The sequence below is a fragment of the Myxine glutinosa genome, chromosome 2 (genome assembly GCF_964187855.1).
Source record: "Myxine glutinosa chromosome 2, kmMyxGlut1.1, whole genome shotgun sequence".
In the NCBI taxonomy this organism is placed as follows: Eukaryota; Metazoa; Chordata; class Myxini; order Myxiniformes; family Myxinidae; genus Myxine; species Myxine glutinosa.
Genome location: NC_136262.1, coordinates 258,943,726 through 258,968,390, shown reverse-complemented (window position 1 = coordinate 258,968,390; position 24,665 = coordinate 258,943,726). Strand labels below are relative to the sequence as shown.

Below are 24,665 nucleotides of genomic sequence, written 5' to 3'. Positions count from 1 at the left end.
TTATGTTTGAATGTGTATTCGTTGGCATGTATGGCACATTGGCACAACATAATTGGCACAAATAAAAGGCTTTATGTTGGGCTACAAGCCATTCTCCATCTTGACAGCTCTCCTAAGAGAATACATTGTTATGTATCTCAATGGTCCAGCCATTATGACTAAAAATGTGGATGGTTTGGCTGGCAACAACAAAAACTGCATACAAAGTCCGCAAGACCCATAGACAAGCTCAAATACCGAACAGAACATGTATAATACAGAGTACAGTGGAGAAACACCAACAGATTCTTCTTCCTCTTTCATAATGCATGACTGTGGGTCGCACCATTTCAGCTGTGCCACTGATGCACAGCCCCTTTAGATTGTTGCAGGAATTTGGAATTTGGCCTGTGTGCTAGCACTAGTTTGTGTACCGGTACTCTGCAAAGGACACGCCAACATCAGGATAGAGGGACACAACATAGGGGCATTTGGAGGAAGACTAGGTGAGAGGAGTAATGAGAGAGTAAGAGGAGTGTGATGAGAGGGAGGAAGACATAGAGGGAGCGGAGGGGAATAAACAGGCTGGATACCCAGATAGCACACTGGCCTTGGGCTAAAGATGGCTACTGACGTCGGCCGCCATTTTTGGCCCAATGTAATTTTGTCCGTAGGTCCAGCGTTGGCAGAACGTCGCTTCGATATTTCCAACGTTGGACTGACATTGGAAATCCACTTGCGACTGTTCCAAACTTTGCTGATATATTTCCAACATTAGCCCAACGTTGGTGTGCTGAGTGCATGTTCAGGCTAACAAGTGAGGTGTGAAAGAAGGGGTTTGGAATTGGAAAACAAGGGACGAAAGAGAAATTTAACAAATAAACTGAAATGTGGATGGAGGGAGAGGGTAGAAAACACCATAACCTGGAAATGAAGGCCTGGACTTGTGGATGGTTGAAAAGATTATATGAATGTGGATGGGGGTGATCTGAGGAGGGGAACGGCCATCTTTGAAGCACAGCTCTTTGAAGCTGTGAAGAGTAAAGAATACGTTTGAACAGACTGTTGATCCCACCAGTGGAAGAAAAGAGGAACAAATGAGTGAAGGGTGAGCAGTGAGCCTGGAATTTATCCAATTTCCAGAGAAATGGATTACTGGCCGAACACAGGCATATGGAAACCTTAGCAGTGAGTGTCAGACTACAAATTGCAAAACCAGAAATGTGGTTGTTGAATACATTGGCCACCAAACTTTCTGCGTTGCTGAAACAAGTGTTCAAGAGCTTTAGCTTTTCACAGAAGATGTCAATTATTCTAAGGGACTTGGATCAAGATATGAAATGTGTGAGGTAAGGGGTATGCGCAGAAAGGGAAGAGAAATACTCCATCAACTGTCGGTGAGGCTTTTTCCGTTGTCAGAAGATTGGATTTGCCAAGGTAAGACTTGCATCAAAGAGGATGCTCACATGGCAGCTTTAGAGGTCAACTGAGATAAGTGGTTTGCCCAAAAGAGGTCATGGATGATGGTGAGGACTAAACTTATTTGAGAGGTTGGTCAAGGAAGTAGATCAGCCGGGGTTCAACAGACGGGCCTTTCGGAGAGACAGAGTGATAGTTTGAGATTTTCCATTATTACAAGACGTGTTCCATTTGTCAGACAAGAATACAGATTGGGGGACCCTTTATCCAGCAAGCATGGGGAATTAGACTTGCCTGTTTTGGGGATTTGCCAGATTTTGGGACCCCATACCAACTGTGTACTTATGATACATATAATATGTTTAACTCTTAGATGCAGGTGTCAAAAATCCTACATAAACGCAGCCATTGGGCCTCGGAGGCCCAACGGATGTATTCGTGTAACATTAAAAAAAAAAAAAATTATAGATTTTTTTCCTTTCAACTCCTTTTTCAATCCAAGTCGATGCTCATGGATGTGTATTTGCTCAAAAAATGTGAATTATTGATCCGATTAGTTGGAAGAATTCTATACAAGTAATGAATCCTTTTCTATTTTTTTGCAAAAAAAGATTTTTGTTCTTGGTTTTTCAACTTTTTTCCCTCTAAAGGTTGAGGCTCATGGAGGAGTATTTGCTCAAAAAATATGATTCACTGATCCTTTTAATTAGAATGTATATGTCCACAACTAATCCTACACCTATGCAGCCATTGGGCCTCGGAGGCCCCACTAATGTATTCGTGTAAAGTTTTTTAATTTTCATATTTTTGTCACTGAATTATTTGTAACCAAGTTATAGGAGTATATAATGAGGCTCATATCAAGAAAATAATGATATACCATAGTAGGACAACAGCATTTATGCGGGGCCTCGAAGGCCCCAGGCCTGCATTCGTGTCAGATCTTTTAGTGCAGCGGCATAGCAAACCAATTGTGCATTTTGTGATGGAAGCACCAAATTTGGCAGAATGATAGAATATTATATGGAGAACATTTTCAGATATGGAACCACTTTGGAATTCACCCCAATGTGGCCGCCATATTGGATTTCAAAATGGCGGCTTAAAAATCTTTAATTACAAATATTTCTGGTTCTATACCAGCTACAGCCTTGATTTTAGTGTCTGGATGTACAAACTTGAGGTCAAGGAATTGAATGGTTCTACTTAGAAGTTGATTTACTGACGCCATATTGGATTCCAAGATGGCGGCTTCCGAAAATCTGCTGACCGATATCTCTGGTTCTATGCCAGCTAGATACTTGATTCTGGTGTCTAGATGTACATTTCTGAGGTCAATGAATTGAATGGTTGTATTGAAATATGTTTTAATGCACATAAGCAACTGATAATCCCATATTACGTACATTGTATACACACGTTCAGCAAGAGAACTAGCGAGCGTATTGCATCAAGTCATGCCAAGTGTCACAGTTCCAACTCAATGTGAGCAGTCACCATCACAGGCACATACTTGTGGTGGGTCCGACTTTGTTTCGACAAGCTGTTCTAAGGGCTGCAACAAGTCAGCTTTGGAACCAAAGCGGAGCTGTCCATTTTGCGAGAGTGCTGGTGGATGTGCGCTGTTCTCATGTTTGAAGAACTGCTCGAGACCCCCATCTCTGGTTTGGCATGCGATGTATAGTCTGGAGAAGAGCTCTGAATCACTCTTTGCAGAGGCTACTTGTTGTTTGCTCTTCTGGGCAGCTTTGACCTTGATGGATGAAAACAACGGGAGTTTGTTGCGTTTGATGACATCATTGAGTGGCTTGGATCTGTCTGCCAGACGTTCCTTCTCAAATGAATGGAACTGATCTCTCCCAATCTGTACAGCTGTACGCACAGTATCTACAACAGCTGGGCCCAAGATCTCCAGTGTGCCCAGGACCAGCAAATCTGTGCTTTCTTCTTCAAAGGGGCTGCCCATCTCTTCGATGACTGTTGTCAGTGCACGGACATCTTGGACGAACTTCTTCTGCACACTGTCGGTTTGCTCATGGTGGTGGGTGTGCTCTCCCCTTTGGCGCAGTTGCTGTGAGGTCTCAAATTCTGTGATGACCCGAGCAACTTCGGGGCCAGCCACCATCCACCGTCGAAGGGCACTTGGATTTTCAGTTAGGCCCACTGCCCCGCCATCGCCTTTGACCGTGGCATTGTTTTGTTCATGAGCCTGGTCTAGGGAGATGGCGGAGAAAGCATGCCTAGTCTTCTTGGATGTGAAGTGCCCCGCATGGAACTTGGCAGCAACATCTGGGTGTTTCTCTGCAATGCCAACCATGTCCCTGATGTGGACTGGTAACCAGCGAGCATAGTGGATATGGTCCAATGCAGCGAACCATGCAGCTAGCTCTGGTAGGGTGTCCATGTACAGCGTGAAGTTGGACTCTCTCAGTGAACGTATGTAGAGGAGTATACAGAGCTCCAGGTTAAGTACAGTGGCCCAGAACTGAAACTGTGGACATGCCGCTGCTCTCTGGTCACACCATGCCTCGAACTCCAATGGTTCCTCATCTCTTGCAGTTGCTCTTTCGTTGTATATGTCATATGCACGATGCTGCAGTATGTGTAGGGCAGCAACAGTTACTTGGTGGGCGCGTCTTGTACGGCTGACGTAAGCTGCACGCAAGAAGGAGTCTGCTGTGCCAGCTGTTGCTATCTCTGCCTGAACCAATGCCTGTGTCCAACCGCTGTCTTGCAGCCAGTCTCCTGCTGTCTTCAAAGCTGCCATCTCTGTGTGTAGACCACCCAGCATGACCACAAAGAGATCTTCACCATGTGTGTCTGGCCAGTTCCATTGCACCTGCTTGGCGATCGCATAAAGTGGTTGGTCCAGTGTGACGACGGGTATCTGTCCAGGGTTTAGCTCATTGATCGCTGCTTTCACGACATCCATGGCATGGCGGATCATTGGCACTGAGTGGGCTTGGTCATGGAAGAGGGGAAGCAAGGCAGTGGGTGTGACTGTGATACTAGTATCCTTGGCCGATTGGTTCTCTGCGTGATGTGCAGCCCAAGAAATGTTTCCTGGATTCTGTGTGTCACCACTGTCACATGCATCCTTCACAGTCTGGAGCCACCTCTTCTCTTTATCCAGTTCAGCTTGTGCAGGATTCCTCTGCAGCGACGCCTGGGTTCCAGCTGGTACAGGGTGGCTTTTGGCAAGTGAACTAACTGGTTGTACATCTGTGTAATACCGTGGAAGGTCCTCCACAGTCTTGACATTTGAGACACCCCCGATGATGACAATACCTCGGTCTGTGCCTTGATTGTCATAGTCTGGATGTTGTATCAATGAAATACCAGTTCCGTGGAAGGAGTCGTGTGCTGTCGTGGAACTGGGATTGTGGTCTATATTATCCACAGCTGATGTGGTGAACACTCCACCGCGGAGCTTTGGGGGACAGACCACCTTCTCCGCCCGAAAGCGCTGACAGACCCCGTTCCCCAGCTCTGCAGAGATCGGTAGCACTCTATCATAGGCAATGCTGATCCCTAGTCCAGATAATGTGTCAACCAGTTCCCTCTTTCTCGTATGGGCTTGAAGCATCAAGCCAAGATATATTGGCAAAGGAGTCTCTTGACTAATGCTGTGTCGTACGTCTGTGCCTGCACCTCTCCTCTCATGCTTCACACTGTTGTATTTGAGAAGTTGAGCTATTGTCACAGACGCCGATGCCGATGACTGACATGCCTGATCTTTGATGCCTGCGCCCTCTAAAATCATGGAGACCATTGTCAGCAGCAGTTGTGGCACAGACTCTTCTTGACATTTGTTTGAGAAGGACCCATTGAAAGGCTGAGATGACTGGAACATATCCTTCCTTATAATCCCTGCAGCTCGTGCCAGGTGCACAACATCACTGTCAATATCATGTTGACATGCCTTGGCTAATGCACTGCCAATGTCTTCCTGAAACACCAGCAGGACATCTCTTCCCTGCCTGTGCTCCTGCAGATCAGGGAAGTGTGCCAGGATACGCTGCTTGAGTCTGGTTGTATGGACTCGTGTTTCCAGCACAACTCCGAACTGTTCCATTCTCATTGTGTAGAGCTTGGTGAGGTCTGCCATCTTGAATACAGGAGCAGTGTCTTCTTCTTTAGCAGTTTCCTCTATGTACGTTACCAGTTCAGCAAGGACTATTGCTGAAATGACATCTACCGTGCTCTGGCTTTGCTCAGCAAGCTTTTTTGCTGCCCTCACGCGGTTGTATAGGGATGTCAAACATTTCTTATGGTACTTGGCCTCTCTTGCAACCATGTCCCCAGCACTCAGTTGGGCTAACAAAGTGGTATCCTGAAGAAACTCTGCAGCCTTGCGAACGTGTTTATCTAGTTCCAATGTCGCTGCTTGATGAAACTCCAAACCAAGCTCTTGCTGGCAGAAGAAGCACAAATTGTCGCATATGCTATCAACACAAGCTGCCTGAGACCTAGTAAGCTTGTACTTATCTGTGATTGTACTGGGGATAGGGCTTCCCTCTGGATGACTTCTCTTCTGTACCCGCTGTAGCTTGGTAGTGTTATATTTCACCCTGCATGACTTGTGCCACTTGGCTTGGTGGGCAGCTAGAGTGGCAGCTATCCCTTGGCCTTCATCCAGTCGTTGCAAGTCCACGTCTTGTGGCAGCTTGCCTAGTTTATTGAATGCTGATAGATTGTCTTCAAGTGTCTTGTATCCAGCACCTGCATCAGTTCTTTTCGTGACAGCAGGACACTGTAGGGACTCTCCTATATCAACTTGACACAGAACACAGAGTTCCCAGTCCAGTGGCGTCTTTGGCGTTGAAGTTACATGCTTGGTAACATGAACTAACTTGAACTGCTTCGACATGATTGAAACCTGGATGGAGCAAACAAACAAAAAAGTCGTTTAATTAGGGGTTAATCAACGGACCAGCATGTTTTATCTACAGGACAATACACGACCCCCCCTGAAATTTGACACCAAATGACCTCTTTTAGGGGTATTTTTGGCCGAAATTTTCAAATTTTTCACTCCCCAGACCCCTAGATGTTCCCTTGAGCTCAGAATCGCCGCTGTAATGTGTCTACTGATGTTAGAAAAGATATAGGGTGAATGGGGCAATAATTGTGCCTGTAGGATTTGTTTCCGCCACCCCCCCTAAGGGTTACAGATTTTTAAAGCCGCCATTTTGAAATCCAATATGGCGGCGACCTTGGGTGAATTTCAAAGTGGTTCCATATCTGAAAATGTTCTAAATATAACATTCTATCATTGTGCCAAATTTGGTGCTTCCATCACAAAATGCACAATTCTTCTTAAATTTTTGCTCTGCCGCTGCACTATTTGGGTTATAAGTGAAGAATGAAGATTTTCCCACGAGCCTGAATGAATTTTTTTTTTTTGATGTCACTGAATTTTGTGTAACAACATGAAAGTCGGTGAAAATGAGGCTCATTCCAAAAAAAATTTGTACAGCATAGTTTTTGCAACAAAAAAAACCTTGTGGGCCTCCGAGGCCCAATCACTGCTTCCAAGGGTTAAAAAGGCTCTTGTCTTTCACCTGGAATGAATATAGAATGCCTTGGCCCATTGGCTGGATTAATTAGTCATGTACAGTTCAGTGGCAGAAAAATGGCAAACCAATTGTTTTTCCCAAGCACATCGGCATTTGGGTTTGGTGAACAATTATCCAGGAGCAAATAAACCAAGGCATCATCTGGCAGCAGGTGCGCCCTTGCTTCGTGCACAAAGCGGTTTTCAAACCAAGCAATAGGTAAGGCCCTTGTTACCCAGGCTCACTTGCTCCTCATGTAAACCACCGGAAAGACCTTCACTCCAGCAGAGGCTCGAGGCTTCCGGTGCCTTCTCTTACCGATGATCAACAATATGCACTTGAATGTGCCAGCAGCATGGGCACAGGTGAGTACGGTCAGGCGCTCCTTGTTGTATTTGACGATCGATGGTGGTGCTTCTTCTCCAGTCGTGTAAGATTTTTGCTAAACATACTTCTAGAACAAAGATGTTTCATCGGCATTGTAGATTGTTCATGCAATAAGATTTTGGTGAAGATCTGAACATGGATTCGGATATGAGAATTATTTAATTATTTAAGTGATTCTTCACCATTGAGTAATAAGGCTAAAACCAACACATAGCAGGATATCTCAAAAGGTTATGGACGGATTGAGACGAAACCTGGTGGACAGGTTGTATGTGTGACAAGGAAGAATCGATTAAATTTTGGTGAAGATCTGGATCCTGATCCGGCTAGTAGAAGTTTTTAAGTGAATCTTCACAATTGGGAGATTTGGACAAAAACGATACATAGCAGGATATCTCAAAAAGTTGTGGACGGATGATTTTGATTAAATGTGATTCTGTATTGTGATTTTCTGGTCTACTCTAGGATACAAAACGTAAACTGTTCACCTGGCGGACGTATGCTCTCTACAGAGTGGCGTTCTCGTTTGTCTTGAAAGGTTTTTCGCTTGTGTCATTATTATTTCACACTCCAAGGGAAAATTCTCCTAAAGGTGCTGCCTGAGCTACTCCATCAAGTCATTACCTACGTCGGTGGTGACCGGCTAATGTAACGTTTTCCTTTTGTCCATTACCTTAGGCACGTCACTCTCTAAAAGTGTAATGTACCAACGCCATACTCCTCACTCAGGCGTTACACCAAACAAACAAACCCAATTATGTGCACAAAACGATAGAGCACAATGTGGTGATGCCAAATCGGACTACACGCCACTTCACAGGCTTTTCTTTGGTGGTTGGGCAACGTCACTTCCGTGGCGCGAGGTTTTTCCCGCCAAATTATTGTGCATTGGTTGGTTAACTTTTCAGAAAGCTTGTGCAATCAAGGGGTTAAGAAAATCATCGGACAAAAAACACAGTTGTATTATATTTGAACTGGTACAATAACCGCATCGAAGCTCCGTACACCTCCGTTTGCATGTGTGTGTGTTTGTACAGTGCCTATAGAAATAAAGTCTACACCCCCTTTCAAATTTTTCACCTGTTGTTGCCTTCTACCCTGGAATTAAATTACATTAAACCAGACTTTTCCACCTTTATTTATACATTGTAACCCACAACTTCCAAGTGGAAAACAAATTCTACAATTTGCAGAAAATTAATTAAAAATACAAAACTAAAATATCTTGGTTGGATAAGTGTCCACCCACCTGAGTTAATACTTGGTGGAAGCACCTTTGACAGCAATTATTGTAAATTAGTTCAGGTGTAACCAATCACCTTCAAAATCGCACACCAATTAATTGGCCTCTACCTGTGTTAAATTGTAGTGATTCTGATTATTTCAGAATAAAATCAGCTGTTCCTGTAGGTTTCCTTTGCTGGGTAGTGCATTTCACATCAAAGACTCAACTATGAGCACCAAGAAGCTTTCAAAAGACATCCAGGATAACGTTGGCGAAAGGCACAGATCAGGGGATGGGTACAAAAATATTTCAAAGGCCTTGAATATCCCTTAAAGCACAGTCAGGACAATCATTTGGAAGTGGAAGGTGTATGGTACCACCAAGACCCTGCCTATATCTGGCCGTCCCTCCAAACTGGATGACCCAGCAAGGAAGAGACTGATCAGAGATGCCACAAAGAGGCCAATGACAACTTTGAAAGAGCTACAGGTCTTTATGGCAAAGATTGGTCACTGTGTGCATGTGACAACAATATCCCAAGCACCCCACAAGTCCAGCCTGTATGGTAGTGTGGCAAGAAGGAAGCCATTAATGAAAAATGCCCACCTTGAGTCCCGTTTGAGGTATGCAAAAAAATGCTCTGGAGATTCTGAAGCCAGGTGGCAAAATATTTGGTGGTCTGATGAACCTTTTTGGCCTAAGTGCAAAACGTTATGTTTGGCACAAACCCGACAGCACATCACCCAAAGAACACCATCCCTATTGTGAAGCATGGTGGTGGCAGCATCATGTTATGGGGATGTTTCTCATCAGCAGGGACTGGGGCACTTGACAACATAAAAGGGAAAATGGATGGAGCAAAACACAAACAAATCTGATAGGAAAACCTGCTGCCCTCTGCAAGAAATCTGAAATTGGGACGGGAGTTCACCTTTCAGCATTACAACAACCAGAAGCACAAAGCCAAAGCTACACTGGAGTGGCTAAGGAACAAAAAGATAAATGTCCTCGAATGGCCCAGTCAGTGCCCCGACCTAAATGCAATCAAAAATCTGTGGCATGACTTGAAGATTGGTGTCCATCAACACTCCCCATGCAGCTTGACTGAGCTTGAACAGTTTTGTGCAGAAGAACAGGGAAATATTTCCCAATCAAGGTGTGAAAAGTTGGTACAGACCTATCCCAACAGACTCACAGGTGTAATTGTTGTCAAAGGTGCTTCCACCAAGTATCAACTCATGGGGGTGGACACTTATCCAACCAAGGTATTCTAGTTTTGTATTTTAATCAATCGTATGAAATTTGTGGAATTTGTTTTTCACTTGGAAGTTGTGGGTTAGGATGTGTAAATAAAGGTGGAAAAGTCTGATTTAATGCAATTAAACTCCAGGCCATAAGGCAACAACAGGTGAAAATTTTGAAAGGGGGTGTAGACTTTATATAGGTACTGTGTAATGATGTCGAGCACAATCTCGCATAATCACGTATACAGTCATGCACATTATGCATGTATATGTGTGTGCGCACAATCATGAATCGTATATTTGTGTGGGTGTCCCATGTGCTGTCGCTGGTTGTCATTTCCACACAGGGGCCCCAAGGCTGAACGTTCTCATCCCCACCCCAGCAAGGAACCACGACTCATTGACCAAGCTATCTCATACTTCGTGCTCCATTTCCTCCTCTATACCCTTTGTGGCGACAACGTCGCTCCATTGCGACCTCCCTTGTGACCTCCAGCAGTTCGCCCAATCCCACTGGGGGATACCCTTGCTCCACCAGACATTGCATGCCCCTGCCGCCAGTTGTCATCCCCACACGTGGTCCCAACGAAGCTCAGGCCCATCCGTCCTCGGCAGGAGGGAGTCGACAAATAGATCCGTGGGATGGATTCGGCAAAAGGGAGTCATCCTCAGCTGGAGGGGGAAGTCTACAAAGTGCACCAAGCTGCACGGATAGGCCACGTCCCAAGTGCATGCAGATCAGCATGATATTGGGCACCACGTGCACTCGGCCTCATCATAGCTGCCGTTTTCAGCTCGGTCTTCGCACCCATCGAACTGTTGAATTTGGCACGGTCGTCTATCCCACTGAAGCTTGGTCCCATTGGTCCTCCGTGAGAGGAAGTTGGCAAAAGTGAGTCACCAGAGCTCGCTCCCTCATCCTCGGCCAGAGGGAGTTAATGGAGCCCACCAAAATGCAGGCCTGGGCTGCATCGCAAACATATGTCGAAACACACCCCTTGGGGTGGTAGGTGATGGGGGGAGGGAGGGGGTTACTCCCCCTTCTGACTCCCCATTTATTTCTCTTTATTTTACTTTAGTTGCTGTCACAATTAGTTTGGAACACAAACAATTAGTTTGGGGAAGTTGCTGTCACAAGATGATCGGTGAAACTGAAAAAGACAGCATTCCTTTGAGTACCACAATAGCATTGTGTTACATTGGATGCCGCCATGTTGTCAAGTGGTACCGAGTGCTCCGTCCCGTTGGAGTACTTCCTTGAGTGTTTGGATCAACCAAGCTGCTTTCTAATGGAATACAATCCTGACCTTTTCTGCTGATACTGTAGTTAATTAAGTCAAGTTAGTTAATTTAATGTAGCCGCTATGAGTTGCACACCAATTCGAGGTCTTCTTCCAATCGTTTAATGAATGTTTTGGTTTGAAGGGAACACAAGATAAGACAAAGGGGCAGCAACATGCGCTCACACGAGTCCCAGGGTCATTCGAGTGCAAACTCCGAATAGCAACCGAACCCAAAGGTCTTCCTGGGTGAAGAAGCGAATCCACACTCCCCGTTAATGGCTGGGCCTGAGAATGCGCCAAAACCCTGCTCTCTTCACGGCGGCCAGGGCAGAAGCGTGCTTACGATTTCCGGTGGCCATCAACTAAAGTAAATTTTACATTTTATCACCCTCCTGGCACAAATCACCATAAATCACACAACGATCTATCGCTAGATATTAAACTACAGTGGCAAGGAAAATTAAATACATTTAATACACCAGCCAATGAGAACAACTCCATATGGCCACACCTTACGCCTACATTAGGTTAGTTAACTCACCGCAGGCAGGTTGGTGGTCTTTCTGTCTTCTACCGACTCCTCTCCGGCCTTGCTCCCCCAGCTCTCTCTGGGCTCTGTCCCCCAAATATTCCTGCAGGTCGCACAGCAACCCTCATCTGGTTAAACTGCCAAAATCAAGACTCTTTGCTCACCTTCACTCCTTCATTCCTCTTTTCTCCCGCCTCTGGAACAAACTCCCTCACTCTCTTCAATCCCACTCCTCCCTCCAGGTCTTTAAAACAGCTGTTCACCACCATCTCTTATCTTCCCCCATCCAAAACCTTGATCTTTTCTACCCCTGTTAATTCACCCCAGATCCACTTTTTTGAAATTCTGACTTCTTTCCTGGAAGTCCTAGCAATGTCAATGTGTTTTATACCTCTCCCACCCCCACCCCCTCCCTTCGCATGCCTCATCCCCCCAAGCCCTCTCCCTCCCACAGATCTCCCGACGTCCCTGCTCTCAAATGTTGTGCTTGTGTGCTTCCCCCTCTCTCCCCATCTTGCCTCCCGCTGCCTTTATTATATGTTTTATGTGTCCGTTTGTTTTTTTGTGATTAATGTTCGCTCTTACACGAGCCTCGATTTTGTATGCAAAAAAAAAAAATCCATATCGGGTTTGTGTGAATAATGTGGTTAAGAACATGGTCTCGTTCATTTTTACTTGTCATCACTCATAATCCCAAGAATGATGGGCCATCAGTCGAAAATGGTGTCCATACTTGTTTTTATTTATTGCGGAGTTTTTTTCACATGTGTATATATGGAGAAAATACTTTTGGTGATCCTCGATTATCCTGTCTAGAAAACCTTGGACAGACATTACTTTAGCTACATTTTCGGTAATCTGAAACATCCGTTAAGTTTCCACATTTCTCTTTGTCCCACAGAACCTGCACATCCTGAGTATAATGGAAGGAGGCGTTTTCGCTGCAGCTCGTGACTGGGGAAGTGAAGGAACGTATAGTCTGTATACGTCTGATTGGCGAGGAGAGCGCCTCTCCCTTGCTTTGCCAAACGTGACTGGATCGCAGGGCCAGGAAGACACACGCAGCATCTTCGTTCATCAGGTGATTCTGAATCTCCTTTTGTAAGGTTAATGAATATATATATATATATTGTATACAACATCGAGGCTCGTGTAAGAGCTAACATTAATGACAAAAAAAAAAAACGGACACATAAGACGAAATAAAGGGAGTGGGAGACACGATGGGGAGAGAGGAGGAAGCACACAAGTACAACATTTGAGAGCAGGGACATCGGGAGATCTGTCGGAGGTAGAGGGCTTGGGGGGAGGAGGCGTGGGAAGGGGGGGGGGGGTGGGAGAGGTATAAAACACATGGACACAGCTAGGACTTCCAGGAAAGAAGTCGGTATTTCAGAAAAGTGGATCTTGGGTGAATTAGCGGGGGTAGAAAAGATCAAGGTGCGTGGGGATATCAAGGATGGGGGAAGATAAGAGATGGTGGTGAACAGCTGTTTTAAAGACCTGGAGGGAGGAGTGGGATTGAAGAGAGTGAGGGAGTTTGTTCCAGAGGCAAGAAAAAGGAGGAATGAAGGTGAGCAGAGAGTCTTGATTTTGGCATTTTGACCATAACAGGGTTGCTGGCAGATGTTGTGCGACCTGGAGGAATATTTGGGGGACAGAGCCCAGAGAGAGCTGGGGGGGGGGGGGGGGCTAGGCCGGAGAGGAGTCGGTAGAAGACAGAAAGACCACCAACCTGCCTGCGGTGAGTTAACTAACCTCATGTAGGCGTAAGGTGTGGCCATCTGGAGTTGTTCTCATTGGCTGGTATATTAATTTTATTTAATTTTCCTTGCCACTTTAGTTTAATATCTCGCGATGGATCGTTGTAGGTATATTTGGGGGTTTTTTTTAAGGGAAAGGGTGTAAACGGACATTCTGTTATGACTGTCTGGATGGATGCTGCATTGTTTTTACTGCAGTGTTTGACATGAGCATGTTTTACCAGGGTATTGTTAGTTTAGCGCCATCTTTGCGCATTTCTCTAAAGTCATGGCTACTTTTTGGCTTTGCTGGTCATGTATTTGATCTAGGCCTACCATCCTCAATTGCCAGACACATCCATTACTGGGATGTCCGCTGTTCTCTCTCCGTTTAAATGATGCTTTCTCTACTCGCCATTCATAATCGTTTCGTCATATCACGGTGACATCATGGTGTTATTCATTTCAATAACGGCGGATGTGTAAGTAGCAAGAAGAAGGGGTTTCTCGCCCAAATTCCACCTTCCCGTGCAACCACCGCCCTCCGCCTCCCTCTGCCAGCACAACCCCGTTTGCAAATCATTCTGGCCGGTGGTTCAGGAGCGCATAACAGCAACACAAAGAGCAAACACACAAACAAGCTCTTCGTGAATTGTACACCGAGTATGATTATATAAAGGATCTCGAGCCTTAAACCCACAATCAAAATGTCATAAAAGAGCTTTCTTTTTGACGACAAAAACAGACAGGGATAAGTTCGGGTTTCACACTCAAGACGGAGGAATTCCTTCCCCTTTATATGAACATAGAGATAGAGTTGTTAGGGTTAGGGTTAGGGTTAGGGTTAGGGTTAGGGTTTCAAACTCAAGACGGAGGAATTCCTTCCCCTTTATATGAACATAGAGATAGAAGCAAAATATTATGCCGATGTCGGTATTCTTAAGACCATCTGAGCGGCGTCTGTTTGTTATTTGCGACAATCGAAGATTGCTCAAGTACAGTATGTTGGTTGGTCTTGTGTGTTATTACTTGGCAATTTTTTTATTTTTTTTGGCAAGTATGTTGATCACTCCGGTTTTTGTGTGTGTGTGTGTGTGTGTGTGTGTGTGTGTGTGTGTGTGTGTGTGTGTGTGTGTGTGTGTGTGTGTGTGTGTGTGTGTTTGTGTGTTTGTCTGTCCACTCACTTATACTTGCCTACAGGTCACAATTTTAAAGGGATCTTCACGAAACTTCACCAAATGGTAGAGTTTGTGGTCCAACAAAATCCTATATATTTTGGAGGTCAAAAGTTCAACATAGGCCAAAGGTCAACCACCTTTTTCCAAATTTCTTAAATCCTCAATTTTCATCCAATTGTTACGTGGTCCCCTCGGTGAATACCTGGTCTCGGTGACCTCCGGACCGTGAGAGGAACTTCGCCAGAAAGCTGTATTATATATGCGCTTTCGCCACGCAATCCATATGAATTTCACCCAAGAGACAACTGACGTTCAAGGATATATTTCAATGGGAATGACCATACAATTGCAATGACACAACCACGGAGATTTTCCCCGAGCAATCAACCATATACAACCATCAACAATTCCCAATTCACAAGCACTTTCCTATGAGTAAGATGGCCATCTTATATACATGTGTCCCGGTGAGTACTCACGACACCCTTTTGGTCTCGGTCCCGCACAATGTCTCTGGGCCCCTCCTGACCAAGATGATGGTCGCCGTCACCGCACTCGGGCGGTTGAACGAACCCCGGGTGGACGTGTTTCCACCGGGCAGGGATCGTACCAGGCACCGTGGCTGCAGCCCCTCGTGGCCACGCGAAGCGGATACGGTAAAGCAAGCCAAACCCCACGCCGCTTGCAAGGCGCGTTAGGCCCCAACGTGCGACCCGCACGCGTCTGTTTGGACGGTGCCGCGAACGAGGCCAGACGCGGGTCGATGCACGGCCCCACGTCAACTTGCCGTCTCCACCGGGCAGGTACACGTCCCGGTAATTCCTCTCGCCAGACAGGCTTCGGATCGGAACGCCGCTTTTCCACGCAGCGCAAGGTCGATCCCACCTTTTGTCGGAGCGGGGCGAGGAAGAATAATACTCGTCCTTTTTTCCTCGTGTCTTTTCTTCTTCCGTTTCCGGTCACTTCCGTTTCCGGCCACTCCCTCAGAAGGGCTCCTGACCCTCCAACCACAACAACTACACAACAACTTAATATACTACACACGGATAAGCAAAGACCTGAATGGTAATTCACATACATTCATATAAATATGTAACACTCCCCCCCTTCAAGAAAGAAAGTTTGAACCCAGCGAAAACTTTCTTTGCCGGCCAATTTGGAGAAACAAACCAGATCACTCAACCCCCCCCACATTATCCGTTCCCCCCGGGCACAGTTATCACTTAAAAATAAAGCAACCAAAATTTCACCACAACCCCTCCAGATTACTCCCTCTGGACTAAGTACCAACAACGACATTGTCCCTGCCAAATCAAACTCCATCTCATGACCCTCTGACTTTGACCGTCAGTTTCTTGGGAATGAAGGTTAAGGGGTTGATCAAAGTTCCAAAGTTAAGCAACTCGATAGCACTTTTTCCGGGAGGCCAAGCCGAGTCTTCACTACATGGATGCCTTTAGGAACGCGGAGTTCACGGTTAGTCCGTGCAGGAAAGTTCTCTACATGGGCGCCTTGAGGAACGTGGAGTTCACGGTTAGTCCGTGCATGAAAGTTCACTACATGGACGCCTTTAGGAACGGCGTTCACGGTTAATTCGTGTAGGAATCTTGGCTCGGCGGCTCCGCCGCCTTCAGTGCTTCAACTTCTCAGGACTTCCCTAATAATTAGGGTGGGACCACTGGTCCCTGTAGTCCCATGAATAGCGGTCTCCTTCTCGGCCACTACCAAAACTACCGCCCAGTTGTCCTCTCCTGTAGACCTCTCGACGCCTACGAAATGCCTTCCCTACTGTTATGGTCCGACCCTCCAAATCCTTGCCATTCCAATTCTTCTCTGCCTCTCTGGCGTCTTTTGTGCTGGCAAACGTGACAAAGCCGAACCCTCTTGACTGTTGCGTTTCCCAGTCTCTTACCAACCGCACTTCCACCAGCGGCCCATATCTGTTGAAGACAGAGGTCAGAACTTCTTCCTCTGTTTTGAAGTTCAGTCCCCCTACAAATAACTTGGCACTTTTGTCGCCATCCCGAGCTGGTGTGGTGTTATTTTCCCTGCTGGGCTCTTTACCAACCCTCAGGTTACCATAAACTTGACCCCCGGCCAAATCATTCCCGATAACCACAGATACACCCTCTACAGGAAGCGTGGCTTGTAAACCGACGGTGACCGGTCCTGACACCAAATCGGACTCCAACTGGATGACCTGAAGGGGAGCACTAACACCGCCCCCGATCCCCTGTAAACGAACCCTATCCCCCGTTGCTGTCTCCTCGGACCATGGCAAAATGCCTTCAAGCATTAAAGATTGATGGGCCCCTGTGTCCCTCAATATCCTAACCGGTCTCCGGTTAGTCGAGGCTCCATCCAGTGACACAAACCCCTCTGAAATAAATGGTTGGTAACCCTTTTGATGGCGATTTCTTACGCTAGCCATCGCATTCGGAGTTGTAATAGTCGGACTCCGCTCTGGGTTGTCCCTTTTCATGAGGTAACAACTGGACATCAAGTGTCCAGGTTTCTTGCAAAACGCGCAAGTAGGCCCGGAGGAAAACCCCGGGGTCTGCCTCGGGCCCCCTGAACTATAAGTTTGTCTTGGGCCCGCATCCCTCTGATTTCGAACCGGTGGGGTATCATAGTTGTCCCCATAATCATCTCGAGGCCGCCGCCATGTATGGTCGTTCTCCGCACCTGCTGTTCCCCACCTCCCCTGCGGAGATCTAGGCGAGGAGTTAGGTTCGTGGACCCCTATTCGGTGGGTTAAGGCATAATCATCTGCCATGGTGGCTGCGTCCCACAACTTTGGTACCTTCTTTTCCTGCAGGTACACTTTGATGTCCTCGTGGACACACTGCTGGAATTCCTCCACCAGGATCAAGTCCCGCAATGTCTCGAAGTCTTTCCCGACTCCTTTTGACTCACACCACCGATCAAACATGTTTTCTTTCACTCTGGCAAACTCCACATGGGTCTCACTCTCCCTCTTCCTGGCATTCCTGAATTTTTGCCTGTAAGCTTCCGGAACCAACTCATAGGCCTTGAGGATGTGCTTCTTCAGTACCTCATAATCTGCACATTGGTCCATTGGTAGCGCCGAATAAATTTCCTGAGCTTTCCCCACCAGCACACTTTGCACGAGTATGGTCCAGGCCTCCTCCGGCCAGTTTAATTGTCGAGCCACTTTCTCAAAGTGTGGGAAAAATTTCGCGACTTCTTTTTCACTGAACGGTGGAACCAGCCTCACATGTCTGCCCACATCCCAGGTTTTCTGGTTAGGTGTCGACCCCGTCAGCAAGGGTGGTGCCTCTCCCCGTTCTCTCATTAACTCCAGCTCCTTGAATTTGATTTCTTGCTGAAGCTCCATGTCACGTTCCTTTAATTCCCTTTCCGCTTTTCTCTCCTCTGCTTCGAGGTCCCTTGCAGCTCTCCTCTCCTCTGCTTTTCTCCCTTCTAACCTTTCCTGGAGTTCTCGTTCCACTCTCCTTTCCTCTGCTTCTGCTTTCCTTTCTTCTTCTTTTAACCTTTCCTGGAGTTCTCGTTCCACTCTCCTTTCCTCCGCTTGTTTCTCTTCCCTCCTCTCTTCTGCTTTCCTTTCTTCTTCTGCTCTTTCCTTTTCTGCTTTCCTTTCTTCTTCTGCTCTTTCCTTTTCTGCTTTCCTTTCTTCTTCTTTTAACCTTTCCTGGAGTTCTCGTTCCACTCTCCTTTCCTCTGCTTGTTTCTCTTCTCTCCTCTCTTCTGCTTTCCTTTCTTCTTCTTTGATCCGTTCCTGGCTCCGTAATTGCAACTCCAGTTTCCGGAGCTCAACGTCTTCTGGTTCTTCGGGTAGCCACTACCAGGCTAACTCGTCCCATGTTCCTAATCCCACCATAGATTGTATCACCGTGGCCTGCAACTCTGCCTTCCTCAAATTAGTTCGGACCTCCAAGTTAAAATGTTTGGCCAATTTCAAGAGGTCCGACTTTAGCAACGCTCGGAACTGTGCCTCACTCGGGGTTACCCCAAAGTTCTGTGCCACAAACGCCATGGTGTCTATCGTTAACACCTGTTAACCTTCACCCAAGACTTTACCCCAATTTCTCCAAAAATTTTTTTTACCAATTAATAATTAATTAATTAATTTTAATTAATAAAAAATTATTATTTTATTATTTTATACAATTTAAAATCCCGGACGTAGACCCAATTGCGAAACCGCAAATCGTAATTTGGACGAGCCCCCAATTCTGTTACGTGGTCCCCTCGGTGAATACCTGGTCTCGGTGACCCCCGGACCGTGAGAGGAACTTCGCCAGAAAGCTGTATTATATATGCGCTTTCGCCACGCAATCCATATGAATTTCACCCAAGAGACAACTGACGTTCAAGGATATATTTCAATGGGAATGACCATACAATTGCAATGACACAACCACGGAGATTTTCCCCGAGCAATCAACCATATACAACCATCAACAATTCCCAATTCACAAGCACTTTCCTATGAGTAAGATGGCCATCTTATATACGTGTGTCCCGGTGAGTACTCACGACACCCTTTTGGTCTCGGTCCCGCACAATGTCTCTGGGTCCCTCCTGACCAAGATGATGGTCGCCGTCACCGCACTCGGGCGGTTGAACGAACCCCGGGTGGACGTGTTTCCACCGGGCAGGGATCGTACCAGGCACCGTGGCTGCAGCCCCTCGTGGCCACGCGAAGCGGATACGGTAAAGCAAGCCAAACCCCACGCCGCTTGCAAGGCGCGTTAGGCCCCAACGTGCGACCCGCACGCGTCTGTTTGGACGGTGCCGCGAACGAGGCCAGACGCGGGTCGATGCACGGCCCCACGTCAACTTGCCGTCTCCACCGGGCAGGTACACGTCCCGGTAATTCCTCTCGCCAGACAGGCTTCGGATCGGAACGCAGCGCAAGGTCGATCCCACCTTTTGTCGGAGCGGGGAGAGGAAGAATAATACTCGTCCTTTTTTCCTCGTGTCTTTTCTTCTTCCGTTTCCGGTCACTTCCGTTTCCGGCCACTCCCTCAGAAGGGCTCCTGACCCTCCAACCACAACAACTACACAACAACTTAATATACTACACACGGATAAGCAAAGACCTGAATGGTAATTCACATACATTCATATAAATATGTAACACAATTGACTTGAAATGTGAATAGGATTTTTATCGCAGCTAACTGAATTCAACCACCAACTATTTTTGAGATCAGCATAGGCCAAAAGGTCAGCATAGGCCAAAGGTCAACCACTTTTTTCGAATTTCTAAAATCTTCAATTTTCATCCAATTGCCTTGAAATTTGAATAGGATTTGCATATCAGCGAACTGAATTCAACCACCAACTATTTTTGAAGTCAAAAGGATGCTCTACTGAGTGCCATTCTACTTTGTTCTGTTTTGACAAGTGTCACTCGATGAGTGATTTTTCATTCTGTATGTTTGTCTGTCTGTCTTTTTGTATGTATGTCAGTCGCCTACAGGTCACGATTTTCAACTGATCTTCACGAAACTACACCAAACGGTAGAGTTGGTCATAAGCAAGAAGCCTATTGTTTTTGGAGTCAAAAGGTCAATAGGTCAACATAGCCCAAAGGTCACCAACTTTGTCGAATTTATAAAATCCTCAATTTTCATCCAATTAACTTGAAATTTTAAGAGGATTTGTATATCTGGTCACTAAATTCAACCCCAAACTAATTTTGAGGTCAACATAGGCCAAAAGGTCAACATAGGCCAGGTTTTCTAAAATCTTCAATTTTCATCCAATTAACTTGAAATGTTAAGAGGATTTGTATATCTGGTCACTAAATTCAACCCCAAACTAATTTTGAGGTCAACATAGGCCAAAAGGTCAACATAGGCCAGATTTTCTAAAATCTTCAATTTTCATCCAATTAACTTGACATTTTAGGAGGATTTGCATATCTGGTCACTGATTTCAACCACCAATTATTTTTGAGGTCATCATTGGCCAACAACTTCTTTTAGGGATTTCGCAAGTATCGTGCTATGCACGACATATTTATTGTTTGTTTGACCTCTATGGAGTTGTTTGACCAGGATGGAATGAGTTGGTAACTGGTAGTTGTACTCTGGGTTTGCACAAGGAGGTTTTAGGAATAAAACAAATTCATTGTCCCAGGGTTCAGGGTTGGGACAGGATCCCAATGCTCTCGATGTAAATATGTCTGACAGTCCCAGTGTCAGTGGGTATTACAAGTCACCAATTCTGGGGGTATTATCCATCCATAAAGAGAGCTTCTTCCCTATTTTAATGTAAATCTGAAAGCTGTAGAAGTGGCTCCTTATTTAGTCAAACGTTTCTTAAAGGCCATTGTACTGTGATTTGCAATCTATCCAAACTTGAATTAATAAAGATATCTATAAGATTTAAAGCGTAGTAGCTGAACAACATACCAGGCTTGGTGGCGCCATGGGTAGAGCGTCCACTCTGAGCCGGGGAGGTCGGTGTTTCGATCCTCGGCCGAGCCATACACAAATACTTAATATTCTAAAAATGTTATCGTGCTGCTTCCTTGCTTGACGCTCAGCATTTAAGACGATAGAACACACACAAAACAGCACTGAGAGGGCAATGGCAAACCACCTAGTATAACCAATGCCTTGTCAAGAAAATGATTTGGCAACACCAATTCTCTGTAAATAAAGTATGATCCACGATTTAAAAAAGAAAGAAAGTAAAAACACAATGAAGCCCAGATGGTGACTGGAATCCAAAGCCAGTCACCATCTGGGCATCCTCCGTCGTGTGAAGTCCTTCCTTGGCACACCTGAACTCTTAACCTCATACAAAGCTTTCATTCGCAGCTTTACAGAGTACTCCTGATGCTCCTGATCAGGGTGCTCCTGATCCATGGGTACTGCTCATGAGTACTGCATGCATGTCCATGAGTCCTGCTCTCCCCTCTGGGCTGATGCTCCTGCCTGACACCTGGCTTGGCTATACGCAGTAGAAACCAAGGCTTTTAGGACCATTGGTATCTCTTGCTCCGAGGCTGAGTCAGTGTGTCTTTCACTCTCTCACCGCAGGCATCTCAGTGGTCATTCTTTCTTCTACCGCCTTCTTTCCGACCTTGCACCCCTACTCTGTCCGTGCTCTGCCCACTCCCTCTGCAGGGTGTTCAAGCTCTGCCACCAAACCCTCTTCTGGTGAAACTGCCAAAATCAAGACTCTCTGCTCACCTTCACTCTTTCATTCCTCTTTTTTCCTGCCTCTGGAACAAACTCCCTCACTCTCTTAAATCCCACTCCTCCTCCTACCAAGTCTTCAAAACAGCTGTCCATCACCATCCCATGTCTTCCCCCATTCCAAAACCTTGATCTTTTATAGCCCCGTTGATCTACCCCAAACCCACCTCCTTCAAATTGCACGTTTTTTCCTGAAAGCCCCTGCAGTGTCCATCTCGTTTATCCTGTGCACCCCCATCCCAGCCCCCTCTCTTCCACAGATCTCCTGATGTCCCTGTTCCCTACTGTTGTTGTGTTTCCCTCTCTCACCTCCTCTTCTCTTGTGCTCCCTTAGTTATATTGTTACGGTTCTCCGCCGCCCTTCTTCCCCTTACCAAGGGGGGATTAATCCCCTTGTTCTTTCTGGGCTTGGCGGCACCGAGACTTGAAACGCCCCTTCCGGGCAAACGCAAAGTAGGGTTTCGGGACCAAGTCTCGCTCGTACCTAAATCCCTGCGCCGCCACGGAAGTGAGGAAGCAAGCCTCGCACGAGCCACGTGTGGTTTGGGTACGCCGAGCGGATTGAGTACCATGTGGTCCGTGCAGTTTAGGTAGTGGAATCCGATTCGAGCGGTTCTATTCGTACCATGCTTAGCCAATGAGGAAATCACAGGAACGATCAAATGGAAAAAGGAAGAACACAGGTTTAATTATGATTCCCACACATATGTACAATGATCGGGACGCAGAGACACAGAGCAGCACTTAAACAGTCTTATCTTATCACCCAGACTCGGGCCCGTCACACTCACACAGGGAATTGCAGATGGGTTGATTTTCAGCCAAACGCGTCGACGTGGTCGTCCAGGAACGGCCCCGTCCGGCTCTCCACGGTTCCAGCACGTCCCGCGAAGATGGCAGCAGGCGGTGGAAGGAACCTCGTAGCGTGTCTCCCGAACAAAAGCAGCCGATGAGGGATAAGGGAAAGTGCGCGTCTCTCAGCGAGGCTGACGGTTGCACAGCCGTTAGTGACTTAATGCACTGTACTAGCTCGGCCTCCAGCTCAACTGAGCGTCACTTTATAATAGCGCGTATTCCGGTTCATGCGTGTCTTTCTTCACCTGCATATCTCTCAATTCCTGCTCGTCAACGAGTCCTCTCATCAATCCTTTAGTTCATCAGCCAGTCCTCCCGCGCTAGTCCTCAGTTCTCTCAACTGCTGCGAGTCTTCCCGCGCTAGTCCTCTTTCTCATCAGCGAGTCCTCTTTCTCATCAGCGAGTCCTCTTGGGGGCTTTGCGCGATGGGTTATATAGATACGCCCCGAACCTTCTTGAACCCTCTCTAACCTTCCAACCACGCCCTGTGACGCAGTGCTGCCGCCACACCCTCTGAGCCCTGGTTGGCGGCTCGTGCTTACCGTCAGCTCCTCTGCCGCCCCTCATTCGGCTCCGCCCCGACCCTCCTAGGCCTGCCTCGTGTTAATTCGCCCAAAATGAACCAAAGTCAGCGCAAAGGGGCATGAGGCTTGGGAGGCTGGAGAGTCAGTAGAAGTAGGACCTGTTCTCCTGACTCTACTCAACGCAGAACTAACATAGGAAAAGGACTAACCTCACAAATACTAAGAAATAACTACACTATCACGAGGCTACATGTTGCTTGTGTAACTAACTATGAGATGGAAATTTTAACCTTTATTATACTGACTGTACAAACTCAAAACCGCAACACTATATTCTGTGTGCTATCTCTTGTACCTGCCTTGACAATGTATCCAAAAAACATCTTGTCCACCAGCTGTCTCAGCACGAACATCCCATTTGTCGTCCCCCTACCCTTTCTAAAACCTTGCTGCTCTTCTCCGTTCTCCATCTCCACACTACTCCTTATTCTCTCATCCAGAACCCTCTCCAGAACCTTCATTACATGAGTAAGGAATGTAATTCCCCGATATTTTTCCGCATATTGAACATCTTCCTTCCCCTTCCATGTTGGCACAATTAACCCTCCGGAATTGAACCCTCTCTCAACACAACATTCAAACAACCTCTTCGTCCAACTGACTCCGACTACTCCCGTCGCAATTATCTCTGTACACACCTTATCAATGCCTGGAACCCTTCCCTTCTTCACCTTCTTCAATGCTGTCCTCACTTCCTCTTCTGTGATCTCCCCCAACTCCACTTTCCCCTCCACGTAACTCGGTAGCTCCAGCTCGCCTGGCTGCCTTCTTCTCCCTCTAAAGGATTCTCCCCTAAACAAATTTAACGATGAAGAGACTTTCGTGAAATGATATCAAGAAGTAATAGAATCGGATGATAAGATGGATAATGAAGAAGTTTCAAGTCAACTGGAAAAAATAAATCAACCCCCAGATTTTATTGTTGAGGCCCGTCTCCCCAACAAATATTCCACTAATTCTAGAACCACAGCAAGCCCCATAACAATACAGAAACACCTTCATTCCCACGTTGTTCGTGAAAAGGTTTTGTTATTATACCATGAATTAGAGATCTGGAGTTCTGATAGATAAAATTAAAATTTTAGTGAGAGATTAATATTCCATTCCATTGGTTCCGTGCATTATGGATATTCTTCAGTGTGATTTCCCCAAAAACTCACAAAAGAATTGCATGTTTCAGGTCCTGTTAGCACAGGACCTTCAGAAAGGAACATCGAAGCAATTGTGATGTTCAGAACTTCTCAGCATTCAAGTCAGACCTGGTAGATTCTCTGTTACTGGAAAACATTAATGAAGATTTGTGTGTGTACTTAGCATCGACTTGGAACCTTGAGGTGTGTGCAAGAAAGCAATTTAGTAGTTGTATCACTTTCTTTTATTGCCATCGCCTGCAAAAGGAGCTTTTGAGGTTGCCAGGATAAAGACTGACCGGTAATCAATCAAAGTGAGGATAGCCTTTCAGACAATTTTGAAAATTTGGTTT

The 24,665-nt window shown here is 46.2% G+C and overlaps 1 protein-coding gene across 1 annotated transcript in view; it reads left to right on the top strand.

The window, feature by feature from the left end:
- The window catches only part of LOC137422120 (VPS10 domain-containing receptor SorCS1), an 886,462-nt gene that overhangs the window by 763,909 nt on the left and 97,888 nt on the right, over positions 1-24,665 (top strand). Inside the window, exon 9 of the mRNA XM_078772485.1 lies at positions 12,526-12,705. Coding sequence (XP_078628611.1) covers positions 12,526-12,705 — 180 coding nt within the window. The remainder of the gene's footprint in view (positions 1-12,525; positions 12,706-24,665) is intronic.